Raw genomic sequence first — 18,972 nt, 5'->3', positions numbered from 1 at the left:
GCTAAGAAGAGAAACTAACCTTTGCTGTATGTTTACCCGGGGTCAGTCTGTGTGGCAAGTCCCTAGTTACAGGTATACCTTGTTTTATCACACTGTGCTTTATGGCCCTTCACAGATATTGCATTTTTTACAAATTGAAGGTTTGTGGCAACCGTGTGTTGAACACATCTGTCAGCACCATTTTAGCACAGGCTCAGATGACGGTTAGCATTTTTAGCAATAAATTATTTTTTAATTAAGGTATGTACATTTTTTTAGAGGAAAAATAACTTTTATAAACGCTGGGAAGCCAAAAAATGTGTATGACTTGCTTTAGTGTGATATTCATGATAGTTTACTAGAAGTGGTTGTCTAGAAGTGAATCCACGTATTTCCGAGATATGCCTGTATTAAATCTTATAAGAATGTGTTATAGTGCATTACTATTATTCCCAGAGCACTAGACAGACTCAGAGAAGTGAAATAATTTGTTCAGGATTACATAGCTACCAACTGGTGGTACCTGCATTCACATATGTGTTGGGCTCATATAAAAAGTCAAGCTTTTTATCTTAAACGGTGCCAGGGTATTGGAAGTCCTTAACTTTATTATCTTTTGCGTGGTAAAAATTCGCTCTTATCTAATTTCCCAAGATACATAGCAATTATTTAGGCTTAGTACAGACATATGCTGTCAAGCAGGATCTTGAGTTCCTCCTATAAGGCATTTCACAACAAATGCTATGACGAAAGATTGTGATGTTATGGCAACCTACAAGAAGATTGTGACATCCCAGATTATTCTTTTGATGATGGGAAAGAGGATAAAATCAGATGGAAGTGAATATTTATTCTTCCACCTATGTTTGCATTTCATATGTTCTAATAAAATACGAATTCATGACTAAAAATTTTAAAACTGAATCCACATCTGTTTTTAAGAAATTTTAGTGACTTTAATTTTGTGTTCTACTACCAAAAAAGATACTACTCTTTACATGCTGGAGAGACGTTTCCACGTTACAATTGTCTTATCATTTCCCTTCTTCTTCAGTAGAAAGGAAAACATTCAAGATTTAGAATTATAAAGCTTCTTTAAAACCAAAGTAATCCAAATAAATGGCATAATAAAAATGTTATTAGAGGTGACAGGATGTATTGACAATGCCAGCTGGTATCTTTTCTCTAGGTTTAGCAATTGTCAGCCAATTTAAGCTAACGTGGTAAAAGGAGTTTTGTGGTGACAACACACACGACAGGATGGAAGTAGCCACGCTTCTCCTCCAGGAGCCAAGGAGCATGCTGTTCTTGTGTCTAATATCACTCCAAATGCCGCAGTCCTCAAGAGGTGGAACCACTTCCTTTGTCAACAAAGGCTGCCATGTCTTAGGTGGATGGACGTTAAGGAACATGCTATCCACTGTCCTTCACTAGTATCTGAGAAGTCATTTTAGAGGATCTACCACTTCTTCATGACTTTGTAAAACTCCAGAAGAAGGAGAAAGTCCAATCAAATCACCATTAGATGACAACTCACAGGAGTTTATCAGTTCTTCTCCCCTAACACAAACTCTTTCACAAGTAGCAAATGAAATGGGAGAGAATTTTTCTCAGTCTTTTCTCTTTAGGGCTACCAAATAAGGATATTTTGAATTGCTGGAACTAATCAAAAGTGCAAAGGAAAGATTTATTTTCTATTCTGTACTTTAGAAAACAAGTGTGAAACCCAGAGTATTGGTGTATGCTAAGGACAAATCAAAAGCACATTACTATGAAGTAGGCTTTCTCAGGGAGAGATTAGCAAGATAAAAACGAAACGATATTCGATGAGGATGATATCCCAAGTGTAAAAAGCCATCCTCCATGAAAATATTCCAAGTTCCTTAAAGACATATTGATAGAAACATATTCTTTATGAATACATTCTAATTTACAACCTATTTCAAATACTTCAGTAAATTAATCCAAATCTCTTTTCACATGGACTAATTCTGTTCCAGCTCACTGTCAGAAATAAAGATGTTTAACAATTATTTTTTACTTTTTAAGCATTAGGAAAAATGACCTCTACGTTAAGGTAAGCAAGACCATTGCTCTTGGATTTTTGAGGATAGACTTATCAAATCCACAAACAAAACTCTTCTAGAACTAATGGAATCAGATTATCTTTGAATTCTCACCCCAACTTTGAATAGTCACTAATTTCTTTCTTTGCTCTTTTGGTGTTTGCAAAGGGGTTCACTAAAGCCTGAATTGATATAATTATTGGCTCAGATTGTTAGAGATCTAGGCCAGATGGCTATGGGTTTCTAAAGTCCCAGTTGCGTGAAGGAGTTTTCCTAGTTTGCCTATAGGGTTTGGGGATCAGCAATTTGAAAGGGCTACAAACTTGTAAAACAGTATTATTCATGGGGGCAGGATGTTCATCAGCGTGACCCAGTACTAAATGCATTCATTATAGGCATTTCTATTCTGCACAATTTGCCACACAGCACTGGTTTCTGGAGGGGGAAAGAGACAATGGCTTATAAAATGCTTTTGATTGCCTAAAAAGAAATAGAGTTCATGCTGAGACTCCTCTGCTTTCTTTTTTGGAAAGAACCTTCTTAGCAACTTTAGTTGAACTCTGCTGAGAGTAAGCAAAGTGGAAAAATCAGAAAATTACTTTTTTTCTTTTTTTTTAATGTGTTTCTGGGGGGCAAAATAGAGTGAGAGAAATAAATGGGGAGAAAATGACAGTGAGATTATGTGAAACAGCAAATATGCAAGTAGATGAAGACAGCTGAGGAATAATGCAAGAGGTATGAAAAGAGGCAGCGAGAATAGAGCCACAACGATAAACTTAAAAGGGATTGCAGAGCAGAAAGAACATCATAAATAATCATATTTTCAAATAAGAATATCATATCAGTTTCTGTGACCTGGATAGCGCACCGCCTCCCATGATATTTCCTAGCATTTTGATGCACATAAAATGCAATTTTCAGCTCAGGCACTTTAGTCTTCAATGTAAACAAGCTTTGGGTTTTTAAAATACATATCTGAAAAGTGTTTTCATAAATAACACATAGATTGTAAAAATTTGACTTGCAAACTATTGAGTCCGTGTTGACCCAGTATTTATTGTGAAGACTCACCATGTATGCATAGTACCTTCTGGTAGAAATTGGCATGCGAAAGCATGAAATGTCTTTTATCCAAGATAAATAGGATTTTTTTTTTCAACTACAGGACAAAGAAATATCATAGCCAGTTTTGCCCAGACTCAAGGAAAAAAGTGATGTAAGATAGAACTATATTGTTAATTAGTTTCAAATCCTAAGGTGTTCCTTTAATTCTTGCTAATTAAGAGAAATGAAGAGTGGAAAATAACCCTTTTCTTATCTTCAAAGAATAAAGATGAAAGAAAAACAGAGAAAGAAACCTCTTTCCTGGTTCTGTTCTTTAAAAACAGAGCCCCAAGAAAATCTGCTAGAGCTCACCGGCGGAGAAAGACCCCAGTATTGACAGAGGGGGAGGGATAGGCGGTCTGAGAAGCATAATTAGAAGGAAGTCTTCAAATTGTATTAAATGCCTCCGCCAACAAAATGCATTTAGAGGTATTTGAAGTTAAACCAGTGCTTAAAGACTATGAAAAGCAAGATGATTGCATGTTTGTGGAAGAAGAAAGGGCGATTAAGAAAACCAGCACAATTTAAAATTGCCATATAAATAAAGGCGACCAGAAGTTGATTTAAAGTTTTTCGTGTGTAATTTGTCTCCCCTTTGTCCTGGCACGCTCAGAGAAAGTAAACGCAGAGGATGGGGAGGAGGACAGCGGGGGGTGGGGGGGTGGGGGGGGAGGAGAAGAGGGAGGGACGTCAAGGAACTGCTCCCAGCCTCCTCCCCAGCCCGCGCCGGCCCCTCGCCCCCGCTCCCCCCGCGCCCCAGCCCCCGCCTTCCTCCTGCTGGTCTCCCTGCCTCTCCCATCCTCCCCTCTCGTCCGCCCTGGCTGTGGGGACTCCGTCAGCTTTTGATTTGGAAGTACGCTGATTGGCTGGAAGCGATTCAACACACGCCGGGCAAAAGAGCTTTGTCTGAGTTGAGGTGAAGTTGTGCGGATCTGAGAGTGGAGTCAGCAATCGCGGCTGTGGAGTCTGCAGCGGAGCGGAGGCGGGGAGGCAGGACCGCTCGGGGAAAGGTCCGTCGCAGGCTCCGCCGCGCCCTGCCATAGATGGACTCCGACTGCCCGCGGGGACCGGCTCGGCGGTGACCCTGCTGCCTGCAAAGACGACAACCAGCCACACAAACGCCAGGGCTGGACTCCCCGAGGATCATCACATCTGCAAGTCGTGACACGGTGTGTATAACCCCGAAGTTCGCGAGCTGTGCGTTGCTGTGCTGTGTTCGTCAGAGCCGCTTTCAAGTTTCAAGTACCAAATGTAGCTTAGCTGTAAGTTGCCAAAGGAAGTTGAGGGGATTGCTTGTCGGTGTTAACTTGCTCTGTGCGAGGAACCTCAGACGCCGACCGCGGCGCCCGATGAATGCTAAAATGCACTTTAGCTTTGTGTTTGCACTCTTGATGGTGTCTTTCCACTCCGCTGTGTTGGGCAAGAATTTGAAATACAGGATTTACGAGGAGCAGAGGGTTGGATCCGTCATTGCCAGACTATCGGAGGATGTGGCCGATGTTTTGGTTAAGCTACCGTATCCTTCCACGGTTCGTTTCCGAGCCATGCAACGGGGAAATTCTCCTCTCCTGGTAGTAAACGAGGATAACGGGGAGATCAGCATAGGGGCGAAAATCGACCGTGAACAACTGTGCCAAAAAAACTTGAACTGTTCCATAGAGTTTGACGTGATCACTTTACCCACGGAGCATCTGCAGCTTTTCCATATTGAAGTGGAAGTGCTGGATATTAACGACAATGCTCCCCAGTTTTCAAGAGCGCTCATTCCTATCGAGATATCCGAGAGCGCAGCCGTTGGCACTCGCATCCCCCTGGACAGCGCATCTGATCCAGATGTTGGGGAAAACTCGCTGCACACCTACTCTCTGTCTGCCAACGATTATTTTAATATCGAGGTGCGGACCAGGACCGATGGAGCCAAGTACGCAGAACTCATAGTGGTCAGAGAGCTGGATCGGGAGCTGAAGTCAAGCTATGAGCTTCAGCTCACTGCCTCGGACATGGGCGTGCCTCAGAGGTCCGGCTCGTCCATACTAAAAATAAGCATTGCAGACTCCAACGACAACAGCCCTGCTTTTGAGCAGCAGTCTTATATAATACAACTCTTAGAAAACTCCCCTGTGGGCACTTTGCTCCTTGATCTGAATGCCACCGATCCAGACGAGGGCGCTAATGGGAAAATTGTATATTCCTTCAGCAGTCATGTGTCTCCCAAAATTATAGAGACTTTTAAGATTGACTCGGAAAGAGGACATTTGACTCTCTTCAAACAAGTGGATTATGAAATCACCAAATCCTATGAGATTGATGTTCAAGCTCAAGATCTGGGTCCTAATTCGATCCCAGCTCATTGCAAAATTATAATTAAGGTGGTGGATGTCAATGATAACAAACCTGAAATTAACATAAACCTCATGTCCCCTGGAAAAGAGGAAATATCTTATATTTTTGAAGGGGATCCTGTTGATACATTTGTTGCTTTGGTCAGGGTTCAGGACAAGGATTCCGGGCTGAATGGAGAAATAGTTTGTAAGCTTCATGGACATGGTCACTTTAAACTTCAGAAGACTTATGAGAACAATTATTTAATCTTGACGAATGCCACACTGGACAGAGAAAAGAGATCTGAATACAGTTTGACTGTAATCGCTGAGGACAAGGGGACGCCCAGTCTCTCTACAGTAAAACATTTTACCGTTCAAATCAATGATATAAATGACAATCCACCCCACTTCCAGAGAAGTCGATATGAGTTTGCAATCTCAGAGAATAACTCACCAGGGGCATATATCACCACTGTTACAGCCACAGATCCTGATCTTGGAGAAAATGGGCAAGTCACATATACGATTTTGGAGAGTTTTATCCTGGGAAGTTCCATAACGACATATGTAACCATTGACCCATCGAATGGAGCCATCTATGCCCTCAGAATCTTTGATCATGAAGAAGTGAGTCAGATCACTTTTGTGGTAGAAGCAAGAGATGGAGGAAGTCCGAAGCAACTTGTAAGCAATACCACAGTGGTGCTCACCATCATTGATGAAAATGACAACGTCCCTGTGGTCATAGGGCCTGCACTGCGCAATAATACTGCAGAAATCTCCATTCCCAAAGGGGCTGAGAGTGGCTTTCATGTCACAAGAATAAGGGCAATTGACAGAGACTCTGGTGTGAACGCTGAACTCAGCTGCTCCATAGTAGCAGGTAATGAGGAGAATATCTTTTTAATTGACCCCCGATCATGTGACATCCACACCAACGTGAGCATGGACTCTGTTCCCTTTACAGAATGGGAGCTGTCAATTATCATCCAGGACAAAGGCAATCCTCAGCTGCATACCAAAGTCCTTCTGAAGTGCATGATTTTTGAATATGCAGAGTCAGTGACAAGTACAGCCATGACCTCAGTCAACCAGGCATCTCTGGACGTCTCCATGATTATAATTATTTCCTTAGGAGCAATTTGTGCAGTGTTGTTGGTTATTATGGTGCTGTTTGCAACTCGGTGTAACCGAGAAAAGAAAGACACCAGATCCTACAACTGCAGGGTAGCAGAATCAACGTACCAGCACCACCCCAAAAGGCCATCCAGGCAGATTCACAAAGGGGACATCACATTGGTGCCAACCATAAATGGCACTCTACCCATCAGATCTCATCACAGATCGTCTCCATCTTCATCTCCTACCTTAGAAAGAGGGCAGATGGGCAGCCGACAGAGCCACAACAGTCACCAGTCCCTCAACAGTTTGGTGACAATCTCATCGAACCACGTGCCAGAGAATTTCTCATTAGAACTCACCCATGCCACTCCCGCGGTTGAGGTAAGATCATGCACTGCACCGATTCACTGCCAAAGTCAGTATTCAGGAGTTGTGTTAGTTCTTAAATGCTTCCATTAAGAAGTAACAATACTAACAAAATGCAAATTAAGTAGGATATACACACAAGTTACACTATGTGTATATAGCAAGTTTACACACCTTAGCATACAGTTTTAAGTTTTTCTTAAAGAATTTATTTGCATGTACTATGTATAATATTGAAAAGTAAACATGAAACTCACAAAGAACTATCAGATTAGAATCCCCTTACTTCCCAGATTAAGATACTGGAAGCCAAAAATAAAGAGGCTTGCTTTATTGTCATAGTTGTGGTCTCTATTAAGAAATCACAACTTGAGGCCTCCAGAATCCTGTCTCAGTGCATGTTATATTTGTTCAACTTTTGAAAATGTTCTGACATGATTTTAACTACATATGTTAGAATGTTGTATTTTACAGCATTTTCCATGTATTTTTATAACTGATTACTTTAATCTGAACTATAAAATAAAGGAAATCAATGTGTTATTTATAAAGATGTCCTCTTCCAAAAAGATTAAAAAAAGTCAGTCGTATTAGATCATTCAGATCTCTCTGGGATGTATTCAGTGATATTTGGTGGCCAGCTGCACAGTTTGCCACAGTCCAGCACATGTAAATCTTTAAAAGGAAGATAACATGTTCAATGAATTAATATGAAATAGTGGGTGACTGTTTTTCCTTGCTGAAAGCTTGTGAGTATTTGGCGGTTTGTCTCCAGGAATCAGTTCTGTCTGTTTGGTTTCCAGCAGGTCTCCCAGCTTCTCTCAATGCTTCACCAGGGGCAATATCAGCCAAGGCCAAGTTTTCGAGGAAACAAATATTCTAGGAGCTATAGGTATGAATTACCTTTGTGTTACCTATTAAATCTCAAACAACATGGATGCCAAAGAATAAAAACTGTACTTTCCCTGATTTATCTTTCTAGATATGCCCTTCAAGACATGGACAAATTTAGCTTGAAAGACAGTGGCCGTGGTGACAGTGAAGCAGGAGACAGTGATTATGATTTAGGGCGAGATTCTCCAATAGATAGGCTGCTGGGTGAAGGATTCAGCGACCTGTTTCTTACAGATGGACGAATCCCAGCAGGTAAGAGGGTAGTGACAGATGAATCCTTATTTTCAGATCTATTACAGCAGTGAAGTGAACCATTTCTCCCATGCTTATATTCTCTTCGTTCTTTGAACTAAGTCTCTGTAATTTGCACACTCTGAGCAATGAACGTAAACTGAAACACTGTAAACTTATTTTCTGACAATTTATATCAAGCAGTTGGTAGAGAAGGACAAGCATGAGAGCCTAACAAGAAGAAAGGAGTGGGCAGAGGAGGGGAAGGAACCACACTGCTCCCCTCCTCTTTCTACCCCATCCAGTGCTGCCATAGGACATTCTTGAGCAACTCTATAAAATTACTGGGTGGTTGTTTTCACTCAGACAGCCTGTTTTGGTGCATAGTGGTGAACTGGACTATAATTTGGAGGACACATTTCCTGTGATGGAAACCAACTCACAGAATCAGAGATTAAAATATACTAGGAAATGGTATACTTTCATCACTAAAAATAGGAGAAAGAATGCATCTTAGTAGGTGGTAAGCAGAGAATATTTTTTGCCACCTTTCATTTCATGGCTGCACTAGAAAAGAAGAGGAGCAGGAATCCAAGAGAGGAATTTATAAGTACACAGCTGGATGGAGGAGATCCTAGTAAGTTACGAACCACATTTTCCTGAGAATCCCTTCTAATTGTGCAGTCAAAACTCTGACTAACCAACTGAGTAAACACTGACTGCATCAGTGAAGCAACCCGGTGACTAAAGACAAATACTAAGTCAATTCTTAGGAACACATACATGGCTCCTTTGGCTACTTATGTTTCTCAGTTCCACTAAATGTTGATAGAGTGATTGCCATTTGATGAATGAAAGAAAAGCAAAACGAAACTATACTACCTGTCGGAGTTGTTTTCTAAATAACACATCAGTAAATGAGGTTAGGAACTAGACATGAGGGGGCTTCAGAAAGCCACAGAAATTTAGGTGAGATCAGGAAATAGCAGATCTAGCACTCATCAGTAAGTGGTAGTCATGGTGGCAGCAGTTGCAGCAGTCTTAGTATTAGTCCTAACCGTCACAGAAGTACTTACCAGTGATGGCCCCCCACTTACTCCAGGCCCAGGAGCTGCTCTGCACTTGCATTGCTTCTCCCTGCACTTTGAAAGAGGGTTTAGCAGTGGTGCGAGGAACAGTAATTTTCTTATAAATGCTTTTAGATTTGAAAACTGAAGCTTATAAATGTGAAAAAATGTGTTCAAAATCAGGCAATTTGTATATGGTAGAAGTGAGATTTAAGCCAATCCCATACTCTTAAACGTTAATCTAATCAAGATATGAAGTAACAGGTGGCTTTTTGTTTTTTTACTATGCTGCATGACAAATTTGTTCTTATATGTTAAAACATTACTGCCCTCCATGAAACTATTAAATGCTGCTTATTTAATTATGTTATTACAGTAACAGATACTGCATTCCTAGCAGAACGAATGTATGGAAAGGACTTATGAATGAAAGCACATGTTTGCATAGACATCCATGGCTGGCTTTCTTTCTTTCTCTCTTTCTCTCTCTTTCTCTCTTTCTCTCTTTCTCTCTTTCTCTCTGTCTCTCTCTCTCTCTCCCTCTCTCCCTCCCTCCCTCCCTCCTTCCTTCCCTCCCTCCCTCCCTCCCTTTCTTTTCAATTTGTAGACTCTCTAGACCAAGTTAAAGAGAAAGCTCTGAAAATCTAGGGAAATATATATGGCTTCAGACAACTTGCTCAAAGATAATCAGTTTTATTTTTCTTACCTATGAAATGAAAGAGCTGGATGAATTTCTATGATTCTCTGATACTGCTAGAACCCTAATTTTAAATATTGATCTCTAATTTTGAATAGTCTGATTTCCCAATTATATTATTTCATGAAACAGGAAAGTAACACAATGGGCGTCATATCATTATTTCATTATGTGTTATTTTTTAAATTATATGGAGTCTATTCATCAAAACTATAACTTATCAGCATAGGTAAAAAGAGCACCACTGCCCCAACTTAGAGAACTTGCCATTTGTGGGCCTCAATGATGCCCAGAGTCCTTTTCATTCTGAAATCCGATAATTCTAATAGCTAATCATGGTCTAACTTTGAGAAAAAAAAAAAAAAAGATTGAGACTTCTTTTTCACTCTTTCCTGTATTTTCAAAATTACCAACATCAGGTATGTTTATGGCAGGAGAATTATCTAATGCTTGAGTTAAAAAAAAATAAAAATAAAATAAAAATAAATGTTAAACAATAAAGACACTGGGGAATCACCGGTTAGATATAGAGAAAGTCTAGATAATAGCGAGTCTTACTTAGTGAGTGACTTCAGGCTCCTTCCAAGTTACATTTTTTTTTCAAAGTTAGAGGCTCACTTTTATATTCTCATTAATAGTACAACTTAATATATACACAACCTTTGGAAAACAATTCCATCTTTAGACAATCACACTTAATTCAAGTGTGTAGTAGGAGATCTATATTTCTGGTGTATCACAACCAACTGTGTTACAGTAGATACATTTCTGCCTCACTGGCTACCAACCCTCAGGTGGGGTGTGGTAGAAAGTATTCTGCAGGCGTACAGCACCAGGATATCACCAACGATCCACAAAATATTTTAAGCTTTACTCATGTTTAGCTAGTATAGAAAGAAATGTGCACATTGAGTATCTACACAGAGATAACCATCCTTCAATTATGACCATCATTCTGATGATACTTCACTTATTTTCTGGCTTATTCTTCACCCTGGCAGCTTCTGCTGGTACATTAGGGTATAAAACTTGTGCTTTGTAAACTTATATTCCCAGGAATTATCCCAAGTAGGAAAAAAAATAATAAATCCACATCTGAATGCCATTAACAGAAATCAGTGCAGTTTTCAAAAGCATGTGTATTTTTAGGACTTAAGTATTATCTTCCAGTAGTTTTTCTGCATTAGACTGTGATCAAATATAGATTATGTTATGTTTAGTTGCCTGCCAACAGGGTCATTTCTGGTTATTCATTCTATTAATTCCCACAGACGTATCCTGCTTTGTGAGCAGTAAAAGCAGCACACATTTTTGTCTGTTAGCTCATGTTTGTCAACATACTTTCTTCCTTACTCAGTCAGCTGTGAATTACAGTACTACACATATTCCTGCAAAATCTCCACTTTCCCATAGTGTAGCTGCACCAGGATGATTTATAAAGGCTTTTGATTTTGTTTCTTGTGACATTCCTTTCTGATTGAGCTCATTCCACTTTTCATCCATTTGTCCTCGGTGATTATTGAATTCAAACATTCCTCTTTAAATCCTAGTTCTCGTCATTCTTATGGCCGGTATCCTAGTTCTGGCCTTTATTCCATGGCTGCTTCACTGTGCAAGCATACACACTGTTATTTTCTCTCCAGAAATGCCTCCCTTTGTCAAATCTTTCTCTTATACAGCTTGAACGACTTTTTTCTAACATTTTAATTTACATTTTTTGGTTCAGAATCAATAATTGACTTTTGTTGCCCAGCAACACCTCATTAAAGCTACTTATCTTGGCATTCCAAGGTCAATGAAATCCACTCCTAGCATATTAACTCTCAATTTTGGCTTTTTTGTATCTTCTGCAATAGGCAGGACAGTCTCTTCACATAATATACCAACCCTTTGCTCATGTGCCTTTCCACCTGAAAAACTGGCTTCACTTTATCTAAATCCTCTTCACCTCTCAAATTTTGTTTCAAGTTTCTGTTTCTTTAATTACTTCAGCCTCCATGTCCACTATTTTGTCTTTTCTTGACAAGCCCTCAGCATCACATAGTTTGGCACTCTAACTGGGCATTTAGGGCCTCATTTGCTACACCTCCGCTCAGAACTAGATATGAAAGCATTTGAGGGTGGGGAGCTATCATCACACTTCACATATGACAGGCTCTTAATACATAACTGATGGATCACTCATTACCTCATGGCTTGATAGAGGTTAGGTATATGTTTTTCCTCTTCTATTTGATGCTTGCTTTCCATCCTACCTATAAGGTGCAGGATAGGGACAGAATTGATAGTCATGTAGTGACGTCCCCTACATCCTCCCCTCCCCAGGGGAAATTTAACCCTGGCAGGGCTTTCAAGGAGGGAAAGGAAAGTACCCACTTGCACCACTTGCCTGCAAGTCCTACTTATTGGATATGATATGGAACCTGGGTGGCACTGAATTACACATACACCAGGAAGTTTTTCAAGTAGTTAGGTCTCCAGGGAAAAGACTGAGTATGCCAATGAAACTGCGAAATGCCCTCTCCTGCACCACTGCTTTTCCATCTCCATTACTTTTGTCATCCCTCTCTCTACTGGGCTTTCTCAATGTTTCATATTCTCTGAGGTTTTAAGTTTGAATTTATTATTTTATAATTAAAGCCCCATTTATTTATTTTGAAGTTGTAAAATAGCATCCCCTATTAAAAAAAAATCCCCATGACCAAAGTTATTTTTTAACATGAATTATCATTTTTATCACCCAGATTGTTCATTATATTCATATCTCTAGAAATTTGATCATGCTCAGGAGTCTTAGAAGCCTACATAATTTTTCCTTTTATCTCTTCTTTGTCATTAATCATTAAAATAAAACAAAGTCAATCAAACAGTTAAGTCCTTCCCACAGTGTTAAAGGCTAGAAAATAAATGAGAAGTGTCATCAGGTTTGTTCCTTTTTCCTTGTAACAGGATGTGAGTAAGACAATATAGACAGGTCTCCTTTCCATTTTCAGAGACCCAGAAAATTATGAAAAAAAAACACAATTCATTACCACTTCGATAGTTACTTCGCTGCTGAGAAAACCTCACTGCTATTAAAGTATTCCAGTTACTTTCAACTCCTTTTGGTTTTGTCCACACTAAATGATGAACCAATATTTCATCACTTCTATTTCTATTTCTAAGTAGTAATAATGCATGAAGTCAGCACATCTAAACAGGCTTTTGTTCTTAAATTATCCTTCCTTATTTAAACTTAACCTTTCTTCATAGAAAAATTATGCAAGGATTCTCCAAGTTCGCCCTCTGTCTCTTACCTCTGTGGAATCACATTATCTCTGCAGTGTTCACGCTTCCTTTATATTTTTAGCTCTCCTAACAAGACCTAAGTGTCACTGAGAGATGGGTGATTTGTGGAGCATATTGTATATCTTCACATTTCTTGGTTGTTATGTAGTTTAATTATTGTTATTTGCCAGATGTAGAGATGTTTCTCCTCTTTACCTTTCTGCTTTTCTCATATCATCTATCATTTTCTGTGACTGTGGCCACTCACATTCCAACAGAACATCATAACAACTGGAAGAACTAACCAATAGGTTTTTCATATTCATCTTTTGATGACTTTTCCATCCATTTGAATTTCAAAGCTTTAAAAGAAGACTTCTTAACAGAGTAACTACAGATGCCTGGTAATTGAGGATAATTTGCACTAATATTTTAAGTAACAAGTCAATAAATAATCCAGAATACCTTTAAGAGAGATTAATAAGTATAATGATGTGATAGCTCATTATATTCTCAACACTTTCATTAAAATTAAAGTAGGTCAGATAGACCTCACTATCTGAAAAGTTACTCAAAGGTATGACTCAAGGACTATCCAATGGTATTTAAAGTTATGGCTTTTACCTTACAGCTCTGGTGTTTTTTAGAATTTATGTTCAGCAAATATTTCATCACCCACATCTTAGGTCTTTTTTCAGTCATTGTCGTGTATAAGGTATCAATCCATCTTCTCATTATTTGAATAGCAGAAATGACATTCCTGAGAAGTCCATGAGTCAGAACCCCCCACCTTCTTTCCTTAGTTAATAAACAAGGACAAAATATGTCAGGTCCATAAAACTAGCCCTTAAAGCCATAACTGTAGTCCATCTAACGTACAAAATAACGAGTCAGTATCACGGTAGTAGTTTAACACTGCCTCACTCTTATTTCTTTGGAATCCAATTCCATTGTTTCCCCCACCATTTGGAGTCCTGCCGCAGGCGCATAGTAACGGATGCCCACTGTTTTCCTTGAGCGCAGCTATGAGGCTCTGCACGGAGGAGTGCAGGGTCCTGGGACACTCCGACCAGTGCTGGATGCCGCCGCTGCCCTCGCCGGCCTCTGACTATAGGAGTAACATGTTCATCCCGGGGGAGGAGTTCCCAGCACAATCCCAGCAGCAGCACCCCCACCAGAGCCTTGAGGATGACACCCAGCCTGCAGATCCTGGTGAGAAGAAGAAGAGTTTTTCCACCTTTGGGAAAGACGCCCCCAGCGACGAGGACGCTGGGGACACCAGCACGTCGTCGCTGCTCTCGGAGATGAGCAGTGTGTTCCAGCGCCTCTTACCCCCTTCCCTGGACGCCTATTCCGAGTGCAGCGAGGTGGACAGGTCCGACTCGCTGGAACGCCGCAAGGGCGCGCTGCCAGCCAAGACCGCGGGCTACCCTCAGGGTGTGGCGGCCTGGGCGGCCACTACTCATTTTCAAAACCCCGCTGCCAGCGCGGGGCCCCCGCTGGGCACGCACTCCAGCGTGCAGCCCTCCGCCAAGTGGCTGCCGGCCATGGAGGAGATCCCCGAAAATTACGAAGAAGATGATTTCGACAATGTGCTCAACCACCTCAACGACGGAAAACATGAACTCATGGATGCCAGTGAGCTGGTGGCTGAGATTAACAAACTGCTTCAAGACGTGCGCCAGAGCTAGGCGATTGTCGCCGAATAGTGGTGTTTCCCTATCTATGGAAGGAGGGGACAGAGAAAACCCTGAAAGAACTGGCACTGCCAAATAGTTGCATTTATCATAAATGTGTCTGTGTATATTGAATATGAAATACTGTATTTTCGTATGTACACAATGCAAGTGTGATTATTTTAATCTGTATTTTAAAAATACATTTGTACCTTATATTTATGTGTAATTTAACAGACAGATTTTATTTTTTTACTCCCATGACAAACACGTCTTTTCCTAATCATGTAGAAAATAGCCCCTGTTCAAATCTGATATACTCTTCAACCACAAAGTATAAAGGCACTGCTTAGAATAGTTATGTTGGGGAAGGAATTGTTATACTCTTCCAACAGCCCCACTACAGCGTTGTAGAATTCTTAGTTCTTTGAAGTGATCCAACTTTATTTTTCAATACTCTTTTTTTTTAAAAAAAATAAGCATCAATAAAAATGTTAAACTTTTATTATTATTGTTATTATTACTTTTACTGCTCTCTGCTAATTCTGATAGTTCACGTCTTACAGCAAAAATTGAAACCTGAGTTGAAATTTCATTTCAGAACTGGGCAGTATCTTTCACAGTCAATGATAAAATAGGACTAGAGTCCATGTTTCTTAACTCCCAGAGCCCTGTGGTTCTAGGGTATCACACTGGCCAATGCTTGTTAATGTTTCCTCTGAATTATTATTGTCTATTTATAATCAAAGTAAACAATGATTTCATTCCATTCTTGTAATAGGAGGTGTACTCCAAGGAAATGGAATCTGTCCTTTACAGGGATGGCAGTATGTATTCTAAGAGCATGCGGTACTCATGGACAAAGACCCTTCTAGGGTAGTAAATACAAGTGATTTATTCGGAAACCATTCTATTTAAATCTTCCCCCTTTCGCTCACAATACTTGAACATTTTTATCTTTTGCATTTTTTTTTTTTGCTGTAACTATTCACTTTTAGCTTTTGTCTCCAGTGCATGATCTCATATTTTTTTTTGTTTTTATTTTTAGTATAAGAACATTTATGAAATTACATTTTTGCTATGGCAATTCTGTTTTATTTGTTGTGTGACAAATGACAAATTCTTTATTTATTGTGCTGTTATCACTCTGTGTGGAATGCTTTGGTAAGGGAGATTGTTATTATGACTGTTCTCATTTATGACCAAGCTTCTATTAATGTTATTTCTATGAATACACTATCTTGATTGTACTCTCCAGAAAATTTTACTGTCAATGAAAATAAAAGAAAAAATTAAAGCTAAAGAACTGTCCATAAGTCAGAGTCTTGTTCCTATACATTCAAAAGCTTTGTTTGAAGCATATCCTTCATGAAAAGATAATTCAGTGTTAATAAACTAGGCTATTTGGGCCACTGAAGATGCATCTCATTCAGGTTAGTTTACAGACAAACAGTAAGTCACTTTTTTGAAATAAATGAATGATAGCTGATGTACTACACTGCAACTGAAAAACTACTTTATTATCCAAATTGTGCTTTCATTCTTCATCTGTGTAGCTGGGCTCATAGTCAAGTATATATACTCTGTATACCAGAAATAATAGGACCCTTCAGATAATCTAAACCCCCAAAATTATTGAACAGACAGACACAGTGTAATAGATTTGAAAATGAGTGTATATACTTCTCATTAATTTATATTTTTATTATGTTCCAGTTTATACAACTTGTGGAGCTGTTAAAAGAATTTTATGGGGAGTTGGCACTGCAAAAATTGCTACCAAAATTTACATACTTCCTGACTTTTAAAATTGCAATTCCACATTCTACCCTGCTACTTTAAAATAATAGTTTTCTATTTCCTTTTATGACTTCTGCAAGTTGCTCCTAATTCTTGTTTGCTTTTACAGATTTTATCTCTTCAATTTATTTATTTTATGGTATTTCTCCTTCATCATTTATCCTACTGCCTACATTTTATAGCAGTCTTCTCCAAAATTTTGTATGTGTATAGTACTTTATAGAACCACCTAGATCTTATTCATTTTTTTCATGCATTTTCATTGTTATTAATATAACAGGGATCATATTTTTGAGGCATGAAGCTAATACCTTTTCATTCTCAATAGCCTTGCTCCTCTAATTCACTAGTTTAATGGAAGGATAAAATTATACAATTAGGAACACAGTGGTCATTTCTTTTGTTCTATGTTTTAAATTAAAAGTTTTTGAGTGCCTAGGGAGATGCTAGTATAGAAAACTTGACTTACTGAGGAAAGAAAAAAAATTGTTTTCTAAATATATGTATTTCTAAATTTAATGCATTAAGGATAGGGGTGGGAATGGTGAGGCTGGGATTTTACTATAAGCGAAAGTAAAGTGCAGGAAAATGAGCATTAAGCAAGAAAAGGCTGTTGCCACAGAAAAGAAAGATTAAGAAATTGTTGCGAGCATAAAGCACTAAAGGTAAATAAATTGGGAAGGGTAAAATATCACGTCAGTATCTTCTTTATTCCCACCTTCACTGTCTATAGGAGAAGCTATAGAACACAGTGGTACTTTTGGGGTAGATTCTCCTTCCCCTGGCCTTCTGCAGAGGAGTGAAGCCATGGAAGGAGGTAGTGCCAAAGTGTAGTGTGCCCGGAATAGCATCTCACCTCCTCACTGCCACTGGATGGCCTGTAGGAGATTCAGACTTTCTTCATGGCCCAAATGGGGGAAGGGCTGAGAGTATAAACTGTTTTACATATCAAAGTCTTTTATCTCAAGGAAGGCAGGCTTTCTAAAAGTCTCAGGAACAGTCTTGTTTCATGAAAAGGTACATTCTGCAGTTTAAAATAACCACAAAATATTCTAGGCAGAGGAAGCACAGACTTTTCCTTTGAAAGTAGATCTTTGTGCTAGATGGAGTTTTAGGTTCTAAATAGCCTACACAACTTCCAGTAAGTCTTGTTACATGAGAGATGACATATCCAAAATATGCAACTAGGAATGTCTTATGAATTCTAACCAGGAAAATATTTTGCCAGTCCCTGCCTGTGATTTCCATCTCTTCTGCAAACTCGTGCCTAGAGGAATCTTTTGAACGATTTTCGGTAATTACTGAGACTATATGGTGGCCAAGAATGCCACCTGGGAATAAGTGAAGCATCACAGGAAAAGTCTTCACAGGACCAACCACTACAACTAACTTTGTTTTTCACTATTTTTTCTCCTTACTTTTCTCTTGAGTTGCATCTGAGTACAAGAGCAACATATAAAACATACCTTAATTCAACAAATATTTATTGTGTACCTGCTATCAGACACGATCTCAGGCACTGTTTTAGGCGTTTGAGATACACAGATGAACAAAACAGACAAAAAAGAGATGAAGGCCACTATTGATCTATTAGAATGGCCAAAATCCAGAACACCAACACCACCAAATGCTGAAGAGGATGGGGAGCACAGGCCTTCTCATCCCCTGCTGGTGGGAATTTAAAATGGTGTGGCCATTCTGAAGGATAGTTTGGCAGTTTCTTACAAAACTGAACATGTTTTTACCATACCATCCAGCAATTATGTTCTTTAGTATTTACCCAAAGGAGATGCAAACTTATGTCCACACAAAAACCTGCACACAGATGTTTATAGCAGCATTATTCAAAACTTGTAGCAACCAAGATATCCTTCAGTAAGTGAATGGCTAATAAATAAGCTGTGGTACATCCAGGCAATGGAATGATATTCGCAACTAAGAAGAAATGAGCTAGCAAGCCATGAAAAGACATGGAGGAAACTTAAATGTGTATTACTAAGTGAAAGTAGCCAGTCTGAAAAGGCTGCATACGTGCTATTCCAACTACAGGCCAGTCAGAAAAAATGCAACACCATGGAGACGGTAAAAAGAACAGTGGTTGCCAAGGGTTCAGGCAGGAGGGATGAGTACACAGGGCACAGAAATTGTAAGGCAGTGAAAATACTCTGTGTAATACTCTAATGATGAATACATGTCGTTCTACATTGGTCCACATCCATAGAATGGAGGACCCTGAGTGGACCCTAATGTAAACTGTGGACTTTGATTCTGATGTGTCAGTATAGGTTCACCAAGTGTAACTAATGAATCATTCTGGTGAGGAATGTCGTTAACAGGGGAGGTTTTGCATGTGTGCATTCAGCGGGTGATATGGGCAAT

At 39.4% G+C, this 18,972-nt stretch overlaps 1 protein-coding gene across 2 annotated transcripts; it reads left to right on the top strand.

Annotated features, from left to right (window-relative positions):
- Nucleotides 1-4,075: 4,075 nt before the first annotated feature.
- On the top strand, nt 4,076-16,107 carry PCDH18 (protocadherin 18). Of its 2 annotated transcripts, none has more exons than XM_081075587.1 (4): nt 4,076-6,976; nt 7,768-7,853; nt 7,944-8,107; nt 14,141-16,107. In XM_081075587.1, exons 1-4 carry the CDS (start codon nt 4,499-4,501, stop codon nt 14,806-14,808), a joined length of 3,396 nt encoding a protein of 1,131 aa, XP_080931713.1. In that variant the 5' UTR covers nt 4,076-4,498; the 3' UTR covers nt 14,809-16,107. The 2 variants fall into 2 exon arrangements, with proteins under 2 accessions (XP_080931713.1, XP_080931712.1); XM_081075586.1 differs by having other exon boundaries at nt 4,078-6,976; nt 7,765-7,853; nt 14,141-16,101.
- Nucleotides 16,108-18,972: the final 2,865 nt, after the last annotated feature.

Source organism: Rhinolophus hipposideros (assembly GCF_964194185.1).
Source record: "Rhinolophus hipposideros genome assembly, chromosome: 16".
NCBI classification, from domain to species: domain Eukaryota; kingdom Metazoa; phylum Chordata; class Mammalia; order Chiroptera; family Rhinolophidae; genus Rhinolophus; species Rhinolophus hipposideros.
The sequence above is the reverse complement of the archived record's forward strand: the minus strand, read 5'-3'. Positions and strand labels throughout refer to the sequence as shown.